At 47.3% G+C, this 19765-nt stretch overlaps 1 protein-coding gene across 1 annotated transcript in view; it reads right to left on the bottom strand.

The window, feature by feature from the left end:
- The window catches only part of TCP11L1 (t-complex 11 like 1), a 168350-nt gene that overhangs the window by 58716 nt on the left and 89869 nt on the right, over positions 1–19765 (bottom strand). Inside the window, exon 6 of the mRNA XM_073576337.1 lies at positions 10891–11111. Within this exon, the coding sequence (XP_073432438.1) occupies positions 10891–11111 (221 nt within the window). The remainder of the gene's footprint in view (positions 1–10890; positions 11112–19765) is intronic.

Genomic DNA, 19765 nt, shown 5'->3' with positions numbered 1-19765 from the left:
CGAGGGTCATTAGCATATTGGATCCGATGTAATACGCTGTTGTGACCCCAGCCTAAGAGTAAACCACTGATATTATACCATGAATCAACTATGCATGTGTATATCATGTATGTCAATTTTTTGATAAATGTAAGTACTGTATTATTACATCCATGGTTATTCATATGTATTTGCAAAATCAATTAACATGATAAAACAGGAATGCTTGCTTAATTATATATCTACAGCTCAAAAGTCCAAATTCCCAATTTAGAAATAACCAATGCAATTTTAAAAATACAGAAATTAACCAGTTTTTCTTGGCTGGAAAAAGATATAATGTATTATTGTAGGTGAACACTGTAATGTGGAAGTGCCTTTGAGAATTTCACTGACTAAAGAATACGTGCATGATATGAGAGAAAATGTACATGGTATACATAAAAAAATCACCACAAGAGGACATACTCAAGTGCCATTTCGCTCCTGCTTCATCAGGGAGTGTGGTGGGGGAGATGCGAGCACATTTGTTGTAGTAACAGTTGTACCAGTAGCGTAGCTATCGGGGGGCAGAGGGGGCGGTGAGGGGGCCTACCCGGAGCTACGCTATGTAACTGTATCAGCGAGCACATTGCGCCGATACAGTTACATTCTGTGGCAGAGCTGAGAGAATCGATCAATCACTCAGAATAAAGCGATGCAAAAACAATTTTTTTCTATAAAATAGTTTTTCTTGTGTTAAAACACCAAAACATAACAAAATACCGATAATTGAGGTATCTCTGTACTTATACTGACCCGAAGAATAAAACGGTCTTATAATTTTTACCAAACGCGGAATGACATAAACCCCTCCCAAAAAAATTCCTGAATTACTGGTTTTTGTTCATTCCACCTCCCAAAAATCAGAATAGAAAGCGATCAAAAAATGTCACGTGTCTGAAAATGTACCAATAAAAACATTGACTCGTCCCGCAAAAATAAGAGCTCACATGACTCCATGGACAAAAACCACCATGGTTACTTACCGGTAGCCGGTTTTTCCGGAACCCATGACAGCACCACATGAGAGAGGGATCCGCCCCGCCAGGACAGGATCCTACTGAAACATAAGGGGCGGCACCTCTCCCCCGCTTCAGTTGGATTACAGAGCATTTGAGAGGACTTCCCGGTTAGTTACATATTTATCCAACACCACATCACACAAATACACCCGACTATTGTGCACACCCAAACGGTGAAAAGTGGGGGAAATATACGGGTGCTGTCATGGGTTCCGGAAAAACCGGCTACCGGTAAGTAACCATGGTGGTTTTCCCTTCACCCATGACAGCACCACATGAGAGATTCTGGAGACTTCGAACACCTTAGGGAGGGACCACCGCTTGCAGCACCCTTCTACCAAAGGTCAAGTCAGCAGAGGAGGATAGATTTAGTCTATAGTGTCTAAAGAAGGTTGAGGGTGAGGCCCAAGTAGCGGCCTTACAAATTTGCTCTATTGATACCTCTGCCTTTTCAGACCAGGAGGTCGCCACGGCTCTGGTGGAATGAGCCTTGATGCCGTCAGGAACCGGGACGCCACTAGCTGAATAGGCTACACTAATGGCCTCCCTAATCCATCGGGCAATAGTCCCCTTTGACACTCCATAACCTTTCCTAGCACCCTGGAAGGCTACGAATAGGGACTGGGACCTCCTCCACTGGCTGGTTATAGAAATATACTCTACTAGGGTTCTTTTAACGTCTAGGCTATGAAATTTCTCCTCCCCTGGGTTTTTCGGATTCTCGCAGAAGGAAGGGAGGACAATTTCTTGGTTTCGGTGAAAGTTAGTTACTACTTTCGGTAAGTAAGCAGGGTCTGTTCTCATAACCACCCTATCCTGGTATATCTGGGTATATGGTGGGTTGACCGAGAGGGCCTGCAAGTCACTAACTCTACGTGCCGACGTTAGAGCTACTAAAATGATGGTTTTTAGGGTGAGATTTTAAGTTGAAATCTGCTGTATGGGTTCAAACGGCTCCTTCGTAAGGGCTTCCAGTACCAGATTTAGATCCCATGGAGCTATTTTTGGTAGGGAAACTGGCCTAGATCTGTGGCAAGATTTTATGAACCTGGCTACCCATCTGTTTGCCGCTATATTGCAATTGTATAACGCACCCAGCGCTGAAACCTGTACCTTGAGGGTATTAACCGCCAGGCCTAGCTGCAGGCCTGCCTGCAGGAACTCCAAGATGGACTCGATTGGGGGCTCTTGACCTAACGGTTTTCCCAGGAATTGTAGAAATTTCTTCCACGTCCTGCCATATATGTTGGTCGTTATTGGTTTCCTACTTTTCATTATAGTCACCAACCCCGGGGAAAACCCTTTATCTCTCAAAAGCGCCCTCTCAAATTCCACGCCGTCAGATGGAACCCCTTGACTTGTTTGTGGAATATCGGCCCCTGAGCCAATAAATCTGGGATTTCTGGCAGTACCCACGGGTCCGAGAGAGACATCATTCTTAGTAGTGAAAACCACGGTCTTTTTGGCCAGAAAGGGGCTATGAGGATTACTCTGGCTTGCTCGTCTCTTATCTTTTTTACCACTGCCGGGATTAACGCTACTGGGGGAAAGGCATAGCTCAGTTTGAACAGCCACGGGATTTGCAGAGCGTCTACTGCCCACGGGTATTCCCCTGGGTTTGACGAGCAGAACCTCCTCACATGCCGGTTGTTTTTGGTGGCAAAGAGGTCGATCACTGGCTGCCCCCATAACTGTACTATCCTCTGGAATATTACACGATTTATGGCCCACTGTCCCTGTTTTAACTTGTTGCGGCTTAGAAAGTCGGCTTGAACATTTTCTGTCTCTCTGATGTGTAGGGCCGTCAGGGAGGTTAGATGTTGTTCTGCTTTGAGAAAGATTCTTCTGGCTTCGTCCATTAGGGAGTTTGACCTTGTCCCTCCCTGGTGGTTGACATACGCCACTGCCACCCTGTTGTCTGACATAATTCGGACGTTTTGACCCTGTAACATGGGAATGAATGCCTCTAAGGCTCTGTTCACCGCTCTTAACTCTCTTAAGTTGAAGGAAGCCTTCTGGTCTAGGTGACCCCAGGACCCTTGGGCTATTTGTTCTCTCAGGTGTGCCCCCCATCCCGAGGAGCTTGCGTCCGTCAATATTACATCGGACACGGGCCTGTGCCACAAAGTTCCTCCTGCTAAATTTGTGCCGTCTAGCCAAGTGAGAGAGTTTTTCCCCTTTTTGGAAAGTTACAGCTTCCCTTCTAAACGCCCTTTCAATCGTTTCTGGGCTGACAAGATTTCCGCCTGCAGTTGACGGGTATGAAACTGTGCCCAGTTGACCGCAGGAATACAGGCTGTTAGCGTGCCCAACAGGGACATTGCCCTTCTTAGGGTCATGTGAGGATGCTGTATTGCCGTAAGGGTCATTTCTCTCACCTTCTCTAGTTTTTTCTCTGGCAAGAGACAAACTTGACGGTCGGAGTCCAAGACGAAACCTAGAAATGTTTGTTTCTTTAGGGGTTGAAGTTTTGATTTCTTTAAGTTTATCATCCAACCCAGTCTTTGCAGAGTTTCTGTTATTTTCTCTACTTGATGTGCGCAGTGATGTTCTGAATTGCCAATGACCAAAAAATCGTCCAAGTAAGGCACCATAATCACATTGTGGATTCGAAGGAAAGCTGTCATTTCCGCTATTACTTTCGTAAAAATCCTTGGCGCTATGGAGATGCCAAACAGAAGAGCTGTAAATTGAAAGTGCCTGAGGTCGCCCTGGATGTATAGGGCTACCCTCAGGTATTTCTGGTATTCTTGGTGCATCGGGATGTGGTAATAGGCGTCCTTCAAATCTATTACGGCCATGAAGCAGTTGTGGTGTAACAGCCTTATGGCCGAAGTCACCGATTCCATTTTGAATGTTTGGTTTATGATCCATTGATTGAGGCGCCTGAGATTTATTATTGTTCTGAAGGAAAGGTCTGTTTTTTTTATTAGGAAGAGGGGAGAATAGAACCCCCTTCTCTCTTGATCTTTTGGGACCTCTATTAGAACTTGTTTCTCCAACAGTCCTAAAATTTCCGTTTCTATGGCTGATTGCTCTCCTGGTTCCTTTCTGACGGGGGTTACCACAAATGAAGCTCTCGGATGCTGGAAGAAAGGGATTTTTAGGCCATTCTTTATAATGCTCAGAATCCAATTGTTGGCCGATATTTTCTCCCATTCTTGAGAAAAGAGCTTCAATCTTCCCCCCACCGGAGGGCTGACGTCATTGCGGGGATTTTTTGGCGGTTGAGGTAGTTCCCCCAAACATGAACCCTGGTTCTTTTTTCCTCTTGTCGTCCCACCTTTTCCGCTCTCCCGGGGGACGGCCCCGATTGAACTTTCCCCTCCGAAAGGGCAGTCTCCTCTGATCACCCATGAATCTGGGGAAGCCCTTCTTTTTATCACCGGCCTTCTCCAGGATGTCATCCAGGTTTTTCCCAAACAGGAACTGTCCATCACATGGTAACGAGCATAACCTCGCCTTAGATTGAATGTCCCCAGGGCAGCCTTTGAGCCATAACGCCCGTCTTGCGGCGTTCGATAGCCCCGCTGCTCTTGCCGTTAACCTCATTGAGTCGGCGGAGGTGTCAGCCAAGAAAGCGGCAGCTCCGTGTAGCAAGTACATTTCTCCTAATATTTTCTCTCTTGGTACCTTGGAGGCTAATTTTTCTTCAAGTTGTTGCAACCAGACCATTAATGATCGGGCTGTGCAGGTGCCGGCTATTGCCGGTTTCAGACCCCCTGCCGCTGCCTCCCAAGTGTGCCTTAGGTATGAGTCCGCTTTTTTATCCAGGGGATCTCTCAAAACCCCTGAGTCCTCCAGGGACAGGGCCGACTTCTTGGAAGATCTAGACACTGCTGCGTCAATCTTTGGGACCTTGTCCCAGACGTCCGTGTCCTTAGCCTCAAAGGGGTATCTTCGCTTTGAAGAGGAGGGAAGGCTACCTGACTTCTCTGGTTTCTTCCATTCTCTTTCGATTAGGGCCTGAACCTTGTCATTGACCGGAAAGGTACGCTTCTTCCTTTCTTGCAGGCCGCCAAACATTACATCCTCCAGTGATCTCTCTACCTTCTCCTCTTGCAGGCCCATAGTGGACCTGATGGCTTTGAGGAGAGCGTCCGTATTTTCTACGGGAAAGCAAGGTCTGCCCCCCGTATCACTGTCTGAGGATGAAGATGACCCGTGCTCAACATGATACTCCGAAGAGGAGGAGCCTGACGAGGAACTCGGGGAGTCTCTCCTACTCTTACCCTTCTTTTTTAACAATTTTTTAAATGAGCCCTGCACCTCAGATTTTATTATCGATCTGAGGTTTGTTGCCAGGCTCGGCACCTCTTCAGCCATAGTCCGCTGGATACAGCTGACACATAAGTCCTTTTGGTAGTCTTTTGCTAAAGGGCTGTGGCATATGGCACATTCTCTATTTTTCTTTTTGCTTATAGCTTTTTTGCCTCCCTAAAAGAGAAAAAACAAGACATAGGAAGGCCTATTATTGTCTAACTTTCAAGGAGATCACTCACCACCCAGGAAAGACGAATACCGGGTTCTGGGGCTGCGAAGGAGCGTGCGCTCTGTGCTCTCTTGATCTCGAGGAATCCCTCGATTGGTGACTCGGACGGCTGCTGCTTTTGCCGCTCGAGCGGCTCTTGAGACCAGAAGCTTGCGATGGGGGCAGGGACAACGGGGACGATGAGCAATCCTCCTGAGACGCCATTGTCACCCCTGCAGCCGCTTCTGCTCCTTCCTTTATGTGGTGAGTGAGCCCCTCATTACCCCTCCCCCCGCGACCGCCAGCCGCCACGTCAGACGCCGGTCTCCGCCCCCGGCTTCCCCTGCATGCAGGGGAAGGAACGGGCGCGCGCGCAGGGGGAGGGCGGCACAGCGAGGAACCTCCGAAGGGAGGACATCGGACGTGCCCGCACGAACCCGGGGCCCGTACAAGGAAAACCCCGGGGACTGCGCTACCAGCTGCCGACGGCCAGCGTTGCAGGTGAGCCAGCCCTGCATCTTCACATGCCGGGACGGCCCTGGGTCTTTTCATCCTGACAGGCACCGCCGCTGTCAGAGGGATTCCTTTCCAGGACAGGAACCCAACTGAAGCGGGGGAGAGGTGCCGCCCCTTATGTTTCAGTAGGTTCCTGTCCTGGCGGGGCGGATCCCTCTCTCATGTGGTGCTGTCATGGGTGAAGGGAAAATATGGAAAAATTATAGCTCTCAAAATATGGTGATGCAAAAAACTAGTTTTACCATAAAAAGCATCTTTTAGTGTGTGACAGCAGCCAAACATAAAAACCCAATATAAATCTGGTATCGCTGTAATTGCACCGACCCCAAGAATAAAGTCGCCTAATCCTTATACCGCACGAGGAACGGCATAAAAAATAAATAAAACCAATTCTTCACCTGCTGTTGAATTTTTCATTTTGCCTCTCAAAGATCACAGTAACGTTCGGCTCACATTTATGCTGCGCTCTACACTGAGCGCTTATACCGGGGTTTCCGTGTAAATCTACGAAATTCGTGATTCAAACGGAACCTGTGGCGGAATATTCCCAATAATGAGGCAGATGGAGGCACTGTGGACGCCATAGGTCCTGTGATCTGGAGGTGTCCGTTTTTTAAGGATTGCATAAAAGTGCCATTGGAACAGTTTTGTGCACTTCTGAAAAGAAGGACACTGGTGAACAGAGACCAGATGAAGTCCAAAGTATCTGGATCACTACACTCAGAGATTCAGATGGAAACCCCAAAAGTAAGTGCTCAGCGTAGAGCACCGGATAAATGTGATCCCAAATGTTATGCAAAATGTACCCAATAAAAGCTTCATCTCAATCCACAAAAAAGCAAGTCCTCACTGAGGTATGTCATCTGTTAATGGAAATATAGGGGGCTTCTATGTTACTGGTAGTACAAAGGTTCTGAAAAAAGCGAAATGGCTCCTCACCCTCCAAAAGAAATTCAGCAAATTCTTCGCTCCCAAATCCAAATGCCCTCTCCATTCTGAGACCCACGGTGTACCTAAACCACATATAGCGTCCACATGTTTGACATTTCTGAAGAGATAGAAGTCCGCCTAACTTACAGGTCCATATCTCCAGAAGCATGGGCTGGGCATAACCTCCTGGTGACTGCAAGGAGCTGGTCACTATAACGGCAGTTTGCAATTTTCACTCGGCAACATTCATTGCTGCTTGTTTCTGGAAAATATCCATGGAGTCAAAATCGGCACTACACCTGTAGATATGTTCCCAAAGGGGTATGATTTTCAAAATGGGGTCACTTTAGGGGATAATTCTACTCTTCTAGTAATTAGGGGCTCTGTATATGAAGTCTGGAAACTGTTGAAAATCGGCGCTCCAGGAGGATAATAGCGCGCTCGGCTCCTCCCGAGTCTCTCTGTATGGCTAAGTAGTTCTGTACAGCCTTATATGGGGTATTGCCACGTTCAGTAGAAATTGTGGAACAAATTATGGTGCTATTTTTACCCACTTCTTGTGTGAAAATGTAAAATCTGGGGCTAAAACAAAATTTTGGTGGTAAAAGTGTAGTTATTTTTTCTTCACTGCCCAATGGTATAAAATTCTGTGACACACCCATGGTGTCAATATGATCACTGCTCCCCTAGATGAATGCATTGAGCGGTGTAGTTTGTAAAATGGGGTCACTTATGGGGGGTTCTGCTGTTCTCGCACCTCATGGGCTCTCCCAGTGGGTTAAGACACCTGCAAACCATAACAGTATAATGTGGTGCTCCTTGCCTTCTGAGCTTTGCACTGTGCCTGAAAAATATTTCCTGATTACATGTAGTGTATTGGCGCACCCAAGAAAAACTGGACCTCAGTTTGTTGTAAAAAAAATTTCCTAATATGAGGGGGGCTGCATTATACCCTATGGGGGGGTCTACATTATACTATATGAGAAGGGCTACATTATATTCTATGGGGGGTAAATTATACCTTATGACGGGGCTGCATTATACCCTATGAGGGGGTGCATTATACCTTATGAGGCTGGCTGCATTATATCCTATGAGGGGCTATATTATATTCTATGAAGTTGGCTACATTATATTCTATGGAGGTTGGCTACATTATATTCTATGAGGGGGCTGCATTATACCATGAGGGCTGCACCATGTTCTATGAGGGTGCTACTTTATATTCTATGAGAGGGCTACATTATATTCTACGAGGGGACTGCATTATACTATATGAGGGGGCTACATTATATTCTATGAGGGGGCTAATTTATATTCTATAAGGGGGCTACCCCAACCCCTGCTACAGGTCGCCTGCATCATGAAAAGATTTCACCATACGGTGAGAAAAGGAATGGATCATGACTTCTTGCTGCATTTAGATGTGTATGCATTAATGATGCTGCAGAAAGCCATAGTTGGCGCACCGCCATACAAATAAGAAAAAATCATCAGGTTGTCTAGGGAGTAGGAGGGATCCCAGGCTTCAGAAGAGCTAATCTTTCCATCATCAATCCAGTGGATCACATATTCAGAAAAGAACTTTACCCATTTAAGCATTATTGTATATGCATACATTGTCCTCCCTAATTACCTACAGCAACCCATGCCTCTATGTGGTTTCTATTTGTTTAGGGGATCTGGGATATGGTGTATTAATTGTAGGGTGAGATGAATTGGGGTTATACATACTATTTGCAAGACAAATAAAGTGATAATGCATAAATGATAAGGACAAAATGTTGTGCGCAGTATCACTTTTCCTTTTCTGAATGTAGGAGGTAGCACCGTGGATCAGTGGATAGCACTATAGCCATGTAGTGCTGGAGTTCAGGGTTCAGATCCCACCAAGCACAACATCTGCAAGGAGTTTGTATGTTCACGTGTTTGTGTTGGTTTCCTCCCACAATCAAAGGCATACTAGTACTGAGGAATATGATGATAATGTCTGAAAATTAATGACTCTATATAAGTAAAATAAAATAAACAAAATTGCCCTTTCCAAAGTATGCAAGTACATGCTAGATCCACCTTGAAACCATTGTGTAACAGTTTCCATACATGTGACATACTTGTACATCACACACTGAGTGTGGATACATGGGACCAATTGTTAAATGGACGCCATTGTGTCTGATACACCTGCATGTTAATAGCATTATGAAGGAGAAAGGAGCCGCCAGCTTTCAGTCATGCAGATGCGACATTACTATTACAGTTGCCGCTCCTAGCCCAGAGAGCAGCAGCTGTAGGTGCAAAGAGCGGCAGCTCTGGGTGCAGAGAGCAGCGAACCTAGGCACAGAGAGCGGCAGCTGTACGCGCAGAGAGCGGCAGCTCTAGGTGCAGAGAGCAGCGAATCTAGGCACAGAGAGCGGCAGCTGTACGCGCAGAGAGCGGCAGCTCTAGGTGCAGAGAGCAGCGAATCTAGGCACAGAGAGCGGCAGCTGTACGCGCAGAGAGCAGCGAATCTAGGCGCAGAGAGCGGCAGCTCTAGGTGCAGAGAGCAGCGAATCTAGGCACAGAGAGCAGCAGCTGTACGCGCAGAGAGCAGCGAATCTAGGCACAGAGAGCGGCAGCTCTAGGTGCAGAGAGCAGCGAATCTAGGCACAGAGAGCAGCAGCTGTACGCGCAGAGAGCAGCGAATCTAGGCACAGAGAGCGGCAGCTCTAGGTGCAGAGAGCAGCGAATCTAGGCACAGAGAGCGGCAGCTGTACGCGCAGAGAGCGGCAGCTCTAGGTGCAGAGAGCAGCGAATCTAGGCACAGAGAGCGGCAGCTGTACGCGCAGAGAGCAGCGAATCTAGGCGCAGAGAGCGGCAGCTCTAGGTGCAGAGAGCAGCGAATCTAGGCACAGAGAGCAGCAGCTGTACGCGCAGAGAGCAGCGAATCTAGGCACAGAGAGCGGCAGCTCTAGGTGCAGAGAGCAGCGAATCTAGGCACAGAGAGCAGCAGCTGTACGCGCAGAGAGCAGCGAATCTAGGCACAGAGAGCGGCAGCTCTAGGTGCAGAGAGCAGCGAATCTAGGCACAGAGAGCAGCAGCTGTACGCGCAGAGAGCGGCAGTTGTAAGTGCAGAGAGTGTTGGCTCTAGGTGCAGAGAGCAGCGGCTGTATGCGCAGAGAGCGGCAGCTGTAAGTGCACAGAGCAGCAGCCGTAGGCACAGAGATTGGCGGCTGTAAGCCAGTCCCCTCACTGATTAATAGTTCAACTTTTTGCCATTTCACCGTAGTTGGAATTTTTTCTCCATTTTCTAGCGGATTGCATGGTAAAATGAATGGTTTCATTCAAAACTACATCTTGTCCGGCAAAAGAACAAGAGCTCACGCGGCTATGATAACAAAAACAGTTATGATTCTTGTAAAAAAAATGAGGAACAAACAAAATTGGCAGCAGCAGGATGAGGTTAATGATTACACTGACCAGAAGGCAATAATCATTTATTTTGAAATAATAAGGATACAATGCCATTTCCCTATATAGGGTTTTATCATCGGCACTATTAGGCTGTGTTCACACACAGTGTTTTTTTCGCGGTTTTTCCCGCGGATTTGCCAAAAAATCTGCGTGAAAAACGCGAAAAATAAGCTTGCCATTCATTTCTATACATTTTCCACTTTTTGTGCACATTGATGCGTTTTTTACCGCGAAAAAAACGCTTCGCTGTAAAAAATGCAGCATGCTCATTAATTTCGCGGATTTTTCCGCATTTCTGATTATTTCCATGCGCTTAGAAAACGCGCGGGAAAAAACGCATAAAAAACGTGCAAAAATCGCTGTAAAAACGTGCAGAAAACACGCAGAAAAAAGGCGCGGTTTTCTGTCGAGGGAGTCAGATTTTCAAGCAGAAATTTTCTGCTACGTGTGCACTTAGCCTTATAGTTATTAGGTTACCTGAATAAAGACACTGGCTCCGTTATATCCCGCAACTTCTTGACTTCTTCATCTCGAGCTGGTGCACACAAGGTGCCCATCATGCTTATGGTAAAGTTGGCTAGTTTGGGGATGTCTAGGGCTCCATTTTCTGCTTCCTGCTTGATGAGCTCTAGATCCAGGACCTCGCTGATCTGATTCCTCAGCCGAGAATGACCAGGTAACAGGAAAGAGAAGAGGCTCTGCAAGAAAAAGAGGAGTTGCATGCTAACTGCATGGCTAGTATGAGCACAGAATACATAGTGATAATAGGTCAGAGCCTATATCTAGTGGTGAGGAGGGCCAGAGTAACACAGGACACTCTCATAACAGCTAGAAACACACAAGACCCACGAGCAAAAAACGTCCCAGATAAAAAGGAACATATTTTATTATGAAAAGTATTTAAACACTGAAAACTGCCAACATAATAAACAGAATGACCAAATAGACAGTTTTTTTAATTATGGGTGTTGTCTTGTTTTTCGTAGTGATAATTGTTGCTTTATGACTATGGATCATTTCAGTGTTTTGCACACTCTCTGGGCTAAGATACGCAACGGGACACGATACTGGGCTTGAAGAGACTTTGTATCATCAATGGAAATTATATCCGGGTGTTATGACCAACTGATTGATTAACCCCTTAACCCCGTGCCATTTTCTGCTTATGCATATTTTTTCGCTTTTTCGCTCCCCTTTTCCCAGAGCCATAACTTTTTTATTTTTGGTCAAAATGGCCATGTGAGGGCTTGTTTTTTGTGGGACAAGTTGTACTTTTGAACGACATGATTGGATTTAACATATCATGTATTGGAAAAAGGGAAAAAAAATTTTTAAGTGCGGCATAACTGCAAAAAAAATCTTTGATTGGAAAAAAAAAATGGCGCCATTTGCAGAGACCTGTAGCGTCTCCATTTTTTGAGATTTGGAGCCAGGTGAGAGCTTATTTTTTGCACAATGTATATAATAGTATTTAATATACCCGTATATACTCGTATATAAGTCGACCCGAGTATTAGCCGACCCCACTAATTTTGCCACAAAAAACTGGGAAAACTTATTGACTTGCGTATAAGCCTAGGGTGGAAAATGCAGCAGCTACTGGTAAATTTCAAAAATAAAAATAGATACCAATAAAAGTAAAATTAATTGAGACATCAGTAGGTTAAATGTTTTTGAATATCCATATTGAATCAGGAGCCCCATATCATGCTCCACAGGTCATGATGGCCCCATAAGATGCTCCATACAAAATACACCACATACAATGCTGCACAAAGGTTAATAATGGCCCCAGAAGATTCTTCATAGACTATGCCCCCATAAGATTCTCCATAGATTATGCCCCCATAAGATGCCCCATAGATTATGCCACCATAAAATGCTCCATAGATTATGCCCCCATAAGATGCCCCATAGATTATGCTCCCATAATATGCTCCATAGATTATGCCCCCATAAGATGCTTCATAGATTATGCCCTCATAAGATGCTCCATATAATATGCCCCCATAAGATGCTCCATAGATTATGCCCCATATGCTGCCGCTGCTGCTGCAAATAAAAAAAATGACATACTCACCTCTCCGTCGCTGGGGTCCAGGTGCCGGTGTCACCGCTGGCTCAGGGCCCTGGCACCTCGGATATTCACCTGTCCCCGGTCCATCGCTGCTCGCTGCTGTTTGCCACGTCCTCTTTCAGTGACTGTTCAGGCAGCAGAGGGTGTAGCGTGCACTAACCACGTCAATGCGCCCTCTGCTGCCTGAACGTCACTGACAGAGGACGCGGCAGACAGCGACACGTAGCGATGGACTGGGGACAGGCAAATGCTGCATATACTTACCCACCCCTGTTGCCCCCCGGCTTCTCGCATGGTCTCCCTTCCTTCAGCGTTCACGCACTTTTTTCCCCCAAAATTTTTGGGGAAAGTGGGGGGTGCGTCTTATGGTCGAAATATACTAACCTCGGGAGGCTGGTGCGGGTGCCGCGGGGCTCGGTAGTGCGGTGGTGGCAGCGGGCTGTGCTCTGATGCAGGGGTAGCGGCTCTCTGTGCTCCGGTGCAGGGGCGGCGGCGGCTCCGCCGGCATTTCCTCCAAGCCCGGAGGCCCCCGCACATCCCTTACTTGCCGCCGCCATGTTGCGGTGGCCCCCGGGAACATGGACGCTGGGAAGATGGCCGCCGGTCCGGTGACGGTGCATGCGCAGGTTCAGATCTCGTCCCGAGATCTCGGGGGACGAGATTCAAATCTAGGCAACGAGATCTCGACACCCGAGATCTCAGGATGTGATCTGAACCTGCGCATGTGCTGTCCCCGGACCGGCGGCCATCTTCCCAGGGATGTGCGGGGGCCTCCGGGCTTGGAGGAAATGTCGGCGGAGCCGCCACCGCCCCTGCATCGGAGCACAGAGAGCCGCCACCCTCACCCCACAGAGCCCACCTGCTCCAGCCCCAGCACAGCACAGCTGTCCCAACCCCAGCACAGCTGCCCAAGCACAGCCCAGCTGCCCCAGTCCAGCTGCCCCAGCACAGCACAGCTGCCCCAGCCCCAGCACAGCTGCCCCAGCCCCAGCACAGCTGCCCCAGCCCCAGCACTGCTGGCCCAGCACAGCCCACCTGCCCCAGCACAGCCCAGCCCAGTTGCCCCAGTACAGCCCAGCTGCTCCAGCACAACCAACCTGCCCCAGCACAGAGCCGCCACCGCACGAACCTGGACCACTGAATGACCCCTGTGACCACTCCTCCACCTGTGCCGGATCCCTTCCCAGGTAAGCTGAATTTGGACTGTAAGATGGACCCCCATTTGACACATTACTATTTTTTTCCCTATTTTCCTTCTGAAAATTGGGGTGCGTCTTATGGTCCGGTGCGTCTTATAGTCCGAAAAATACGGTATATATGGTAAATCATTACCAAGTAGTGAAGCATAAACTTGGGTGAAAACAGATAAGAAGTGAAAAAATATCATTATAATAATACCGGTTGTTGGAAATATACATTATCATCCCACCCATCAAACAATGAATATACAGGTCAATTCTTCAATACAAAAAGCAATATTCATATTTTATATAGAGTCATTACAAACAGAGTGATCTATTTAAAGTGTTTATTTCTGTTATTGTTGATGATTGTGGCTTACAGCCAATGAAAACCCAAAAGTCATTATCTCAGTAAATTAGAATAATTTAAGGGTTTAAAAAGGTACCTTAGTCTGTTTCAGTAGGCTCCACAATGATGGAGAAGACTGCTGACTTATATACCGTATATATTGTTTTTTGTGGGACGAGTTGTACTTTTGAACGACACCACTGGTTTTACCATGTCGTGTACTAGAAAACGGGAAAAATTTTCGAAGTGCGGTGAAATTGCAAAAAAAGTGCAATCCCACACTTGTTTTTTGTTTGGCTTTTTTTACTAGGTTCACTAAATGCTATAACTGACCTGCCATTATGATTCTCTAGGTCATTATGAGTTCATAGACACCAACCATGTCTAGGTTTTTTTAAACTAAGGCTGGTTTCACACTTGCGCTTTTAGCGCTGCGCCTCGTGCGCTAACGTGCGCATGCGCATTGCTCCCTTATATTTAACATGGGTACGCATGGTCTAGCGCATGCACGCGTTCGTATGCGTTTTTGTGCGCATGCGGTTTTTTGTAGTGTGTGCCTAGAGGCGCCGGACGCAACCTGTTGCATTTTTGGTCCGTCCGACCTGTCTCAAAGAAATGCATGGGCATGTTAGCGCACGGAATGCACAAAAAAAAACATCATTACAGTCTATGGGAATGCACGTGTGCGCTAGGACATGCGCACGCATGCGTTTAAAATCGCATGGGTTTTTTGCGTTAACATGGTGACAAACTGGTTAAATCGCATAAAAACAGCAAACGCATGCAAAACGCATAATGCGTTTTTTGCATGCATTTGGTGTGCGCACGAGGCGCAGCGCAAAAAAACGCTAGTGTGACACTAGCCTAAGTGGTGAAAAAAAATTCCAAACTTTTCTAGAAAAAAAAAAATTGCACCATTTTCTGATACCCGTAGCATCTCCATTTTTCGTGATCTCGGGTTGGGTGAGGGCTGGGTTTTTTTGCGCGCCGGGCTGACATTTTTAATGATACCGTTTTGGTGCAGATACGATCTTTTGATCGCCTGTTATTGCATTTTAATGCAATGTGAGGCAACCAAAAAAAAAAGGAATTCTTGCATTTCGAATTTTGTTCTCGCTTTGCCGTTTAGCAATCGGGTTATTTCTTTTTTTATATTGATAGATCGGGCTATTCTGATCGCGGCGATACCAAATATGTGTATGTTTGATTTTTTTTATTGTTTTATTTTGAATGGGGTGAAAGGGGGGTGATTTGAACTTTTATATAGACTCCATGGGACACTAGAAGCTGCCATAACATGATTGGCTCAGCTACATACAGGCGATGATCAGTTCTCCTGTATGTAGCTGAATTACTCACTTGCTACGAGTGCCGACCACTGGGAGGTGCTTACAACAAGCTGGCAGTGACAACCATAGAGGTCTCCAGGAGACCTCTGGTGGTCGTGCCAACCCACCGGTGACCCGCGATTGCCGGAAGCGCATGTTAAATGCCTCTGTCAGCGTTTGACAGCGGCATTTAACGGGTTAATAGCCACAGGTGGATCGCTATTCCACCCACGGCTGTTCTGGGCACATGTCAACTGTTCAAAATAGCTGCCATGTGTCGGGAAAGATATGGCCTGGCTAACCATCGGAGTCCACATCAAAGGGAGGGAGTCTGACATCGGCGTACTATTACGCCCGATGTCGGAGAGGGGTTAATTATGGTTGCTGACTTAGCATTATCACTATACACATGTTTATCTGAGGCACTGAGTGGTGATATCACCCTGGAGACATATATTGGTTAGGCATTAACCATATGAGCACTGACACTTTATATAAATCGCTGCTACTTTATTGGTCTTCTCATGCACTTAAATACTGTGGTTCTTTTTGCTTTACACCTATGTTCCAAAACTGTCTACTTGGTCATTATGTTCATTATGTTGTCAGTTTTCAGTGTTTAAATACTTTTCATAATAAAATGTGTTACTTTTTATCTGCGACGTATTTTGGCTCTTTGTTCTTGTGCGTTTGTATGGCTAGTCAGGAATGGTGGCAGTAAAAGAAGCCATTCACATCTCCTGACCTGAACCATGCCTGGCTATATACATACAAGATTATATGTATGGTGAGGAATGAATGAGTGATGGAAAGGGTTACTAAATCTGGCCATAGACATTAGTTCATTAGTTTGATGTCCAAGCCCAGTAATATTGGTGAGCAAGCTGACAATCTAATGTGTGTAGAACTGCAGCTGCATGTATTTCTTTGCAGCCGCAGCTCCGGTCCTGAGTGCCGGCGGTAGTGTAGGGAAGGTGACCTGACGGACGGACTAGTCAGAGTGAAGAAGGAAAGGTTTGCACAGTGTACAGTCATGGCCAAAAGTTTTGAGAATGACACAAATATTATATTTTCACATGATCTGCTGCCCTCTGGTTTTTATGTGTGTTTGTCAGATGTTTTTATCACATACAGAAATATAATTGCAATCATATTATGAGTAGCAAAAGGTTACATTGACAGTTAGAATGAGTTAATGCAGCAAGTCAATATTTGCAGTGTTGACCCTTCTTCTTCAGGACCTCAGCAATTCTCCCTGGCATGCTCTCAATCAACTTCTGGATCAAATCCTGACTGATAGCAGTCCATTCTTGCAAAATCAATGCTTTTATTTTGTCTGAATTTGAAGGTTTTTGTTTGTCCACCCGTCTCTTGATGATTGACCACAAGTTCTCAATGGGATTAAGATCTGGGGAGTTTCCAGGCCATGGTCCCAAAATCTCTATGTTTTGTTCCCTGAGCCATTTAGTTATCACCTTTGCTTTATGGCAAGGTGCTCCATCATGTTGAAAAAGGCATTGTTGCTCGCCAAACTGCTCTTGGACGGTTGGGAGAAGTTGCTCTTGGAGGACATTCTGGTACCATTCTTTATTCATGGCTGTGTTTTTAGGCAAGACTGAGAGAGGGCCCATTCCCTTGGCTGAGAAGCCACCCCACACATGAATGGTTTCAGGATGCTTGACAGTTGGCATGAGACCAGACTGGTGGTAGCGCTCACCTGGTCTTCTCCGAATAAGCCGTTTTCCAGATGTCCCAAACAATCGAAAAGGGGATTCATCAGAGAAAATGACTTTACCCCAGTCCTCAGCAGTCCACTCCCTGTACCTCTTGCAGAATATCAGTCTGTCCATGATGTTTTTTCTGGAGAGAAGTGGCTTCTTTGCTGCCCTCCTTGAGACCAGACCTTGCTCCAAGAGTCTCCGCCTCACAGTGCGTGCAGATGCACTCACACCTGCCTGCTGCCATTCCTGAGCAAGCTCTGCACTGCTGGTAGCCCGATCCGCAGCTGAAACACTTTCAAGAGACGGTCCTGGCGCTTGCTGGTCTTTCTTGGGCGCCCTGGAGCCTTTTTGGCAACAAGGGAACCTCTCTCCTTGAAGTTCTTGGTGATGCGATAGATTGTTGACTGAGGTGCAATCTTTCTAGCTGCGATACTCTTCCCTGTTAGGCTATTTTTGTGCAGTGCAATGATGACTGCACGTGTTTCTTTAGAGATAACCATGGTTAACAGAAGAGAAACAATGATGCCAAGCACCAGCCTCCTTTTAAAGTGTCCAGTGGTGTCATTCTTACTTAATCATGACAGATTGATCTCCAGCCCTGTCCTCATCAACACCCACACCTGTGTTAATGGAGCAATCACTGAAACGATGTTAGCTGGTCCTTTTAAGGCAGGGCTGCAATGATGTTGAAATGTGTTTTGGGGGATAAAGTTAATTTTGTAGGCAAATATTGACTTTGCAAGTAATTGCTGTTAAGCTGATCACTCTTTATAACATTCTGGAGTATATGCAAATTGCCATTAGAAAAAATGAAGCAGTAGACTTTGTAAAAATTAATATTTGTGTCATTCTCAAAACTTTTGACCATGACTGTAGGTAGGTGTCAGTTATTACAGTGGGGAAACAGCCAGGAAAGTGTAGTGGACGTGCAGTACCTTGGGTTGACCATTAGATGGCAGGGAGGAGTGTGAGCAAAGGACTTGACATCAGCTTAGGGCTTTAGAAACCGTTGGTCATGGGGGGCGGGGTCACAGTGACAGGGGACCGGGAGAGCTATAAATCCTGAGGGAGGGTTCCAGAAAGTTCCAGTCCCCAGGGGGAGCTCCAGTGACAGGAGGACTGCGACAGTCTGTGCGCTGTGAGGAGAATCTAAACCAGGGGGACTGAGGAGAGAGAACGTCAGGGGGGTGGTCCTGACAGAAAGAACCGCAGAAGGGACGAGGCACTGGGTGTGAGACACCGTATTTGACACGACGACTGATCAGTGGAAGCGCTGTTGGTTTACGGGCCTAAGGCGGCCACAGTGACGGACCTGTCAGGAGCGTCGACGAGTGAGGAGGGGACGGTGTGTGCATACACGTCCCCAGTGTAACGTACGGTGTGTGAGAAGCGGCCATGGAAACGGAGGGCCGTGAGTTGAAGGAAGTACAGTGTGCTTTTGAGGCCGTCAGGCAGAGGGCGAGCGTGAATAAACTTGGACCTGTTGCACCCAGAACCTGCCTCCATCTTGTCTCTGTTACATCTCTGCGCGGTAAAGAGAGGTACCACCCCCCAGCTCGGCCACCGACCCAACATTTGGCATAGTCGGCAGGATCGCCGCCGCTAATACATCATCTTCTGCGGCAGACCTGCCTCAAGGAATGGAGAGAGACTTGGACTACACTGCCTGGATTACAAACACCTGTGGATTACAAATAGCTTACCTTTGGATTACAAATTGGGAGCGCTGTGGTGACTCAGTGGTGCTGACAGAGGATCCGGGGCGTTACCAGGTGCTGTGCAAGATGGCGGCATTGCCACAACGCACGGTCCTCTGCGCCCCGGAAGGCCTAATTACACCGGGCCCTGTGGCGTACGCGGAGTTGAGCGAGGCCCCCGCCCACGTTCCCGAGCTACCCTGCCCGGAGCCACCAGTGCGGAGCTCGATTACAGACGACGCTGCTGTGCTCTCCTTGCCGGCAACAGCGGTTTCATTGGAACTGGCAGTCACTCCGGCCCCGTTAAAAGTTCTGAAAGAGGCCTGTTCTGTGGCTGCGGGAATGCCGGTGCTAGAATCGGTAGCGGCCTATGTGACCGGCCTGGATAAACAGACCCCCGGAAGCACGGCTACCCCCGTTCATCATCCGGCTCCAGCGGCTGCTGGGCCGCAGATATCATCGGCCGTCTCTGCCCCACGCGCTTTTTCGGCAAAGTCCCGCCCACCGGACTCTGGGACTGGCGCGACACCCTCCGTTTGGGTTGCGGAGGTTATTAAGGGGAAAAAGGCTCGGGAGCAAACGATTTGGGATCAGCTGCATGAAAAGGGGGAGGCTGGCATGGTGGTGAAGAGATCACGGGGGCGGCTGGTATACACCAACATCGATAGAGGATACGGTTTTATCCGGGATAAGACTGGACAAAAGGTCTATCTTAATGTGGCATCTATTCATCACGGCCGGGCTCTACATGAGGGGGACTGGGTGTCGTACTACAAGGAGTACTGCCCCCGTGGCTACTACGCGGTAGCTGTGGTTGCTGAGCCAGAGGGCCATGAACCCCAGTAGTAAGAACTCCTAGGACACTCCCTATACCCCGGGTGTTCCCCGGCTGTGGGGCCCCTCGCTACCAGCCGCCTGGGAGTGGTTTGAACTCTCGAAATTTCGTTGCACCGTTGTGCCAAAGCATAAGGACAGTTGATGTATATGTTAATGAAAAAT

This window comes from Dendrobates tinctorius, unplaced genomic scaffold (genome assembly GCF_039654945.1).
Source record: "Dendrobates tinctorius isolate UK_male_01 unplaced genomic scaffold, ASM3965494v1 ptg000048l, whole genome shotgun sequence".
Taxonomy (NCBI): domain Eukaryota; kingdom Metazoa; phylum Chordata; class Amphibia; order Anura; family Dendrobatidae; genus Dendrobates; species Dendrobates tinctorius.
Note: the sequence above shows the minus strand (reverse complement) of the source record. Positions and strands in the feature narration are given on the sequence as shown.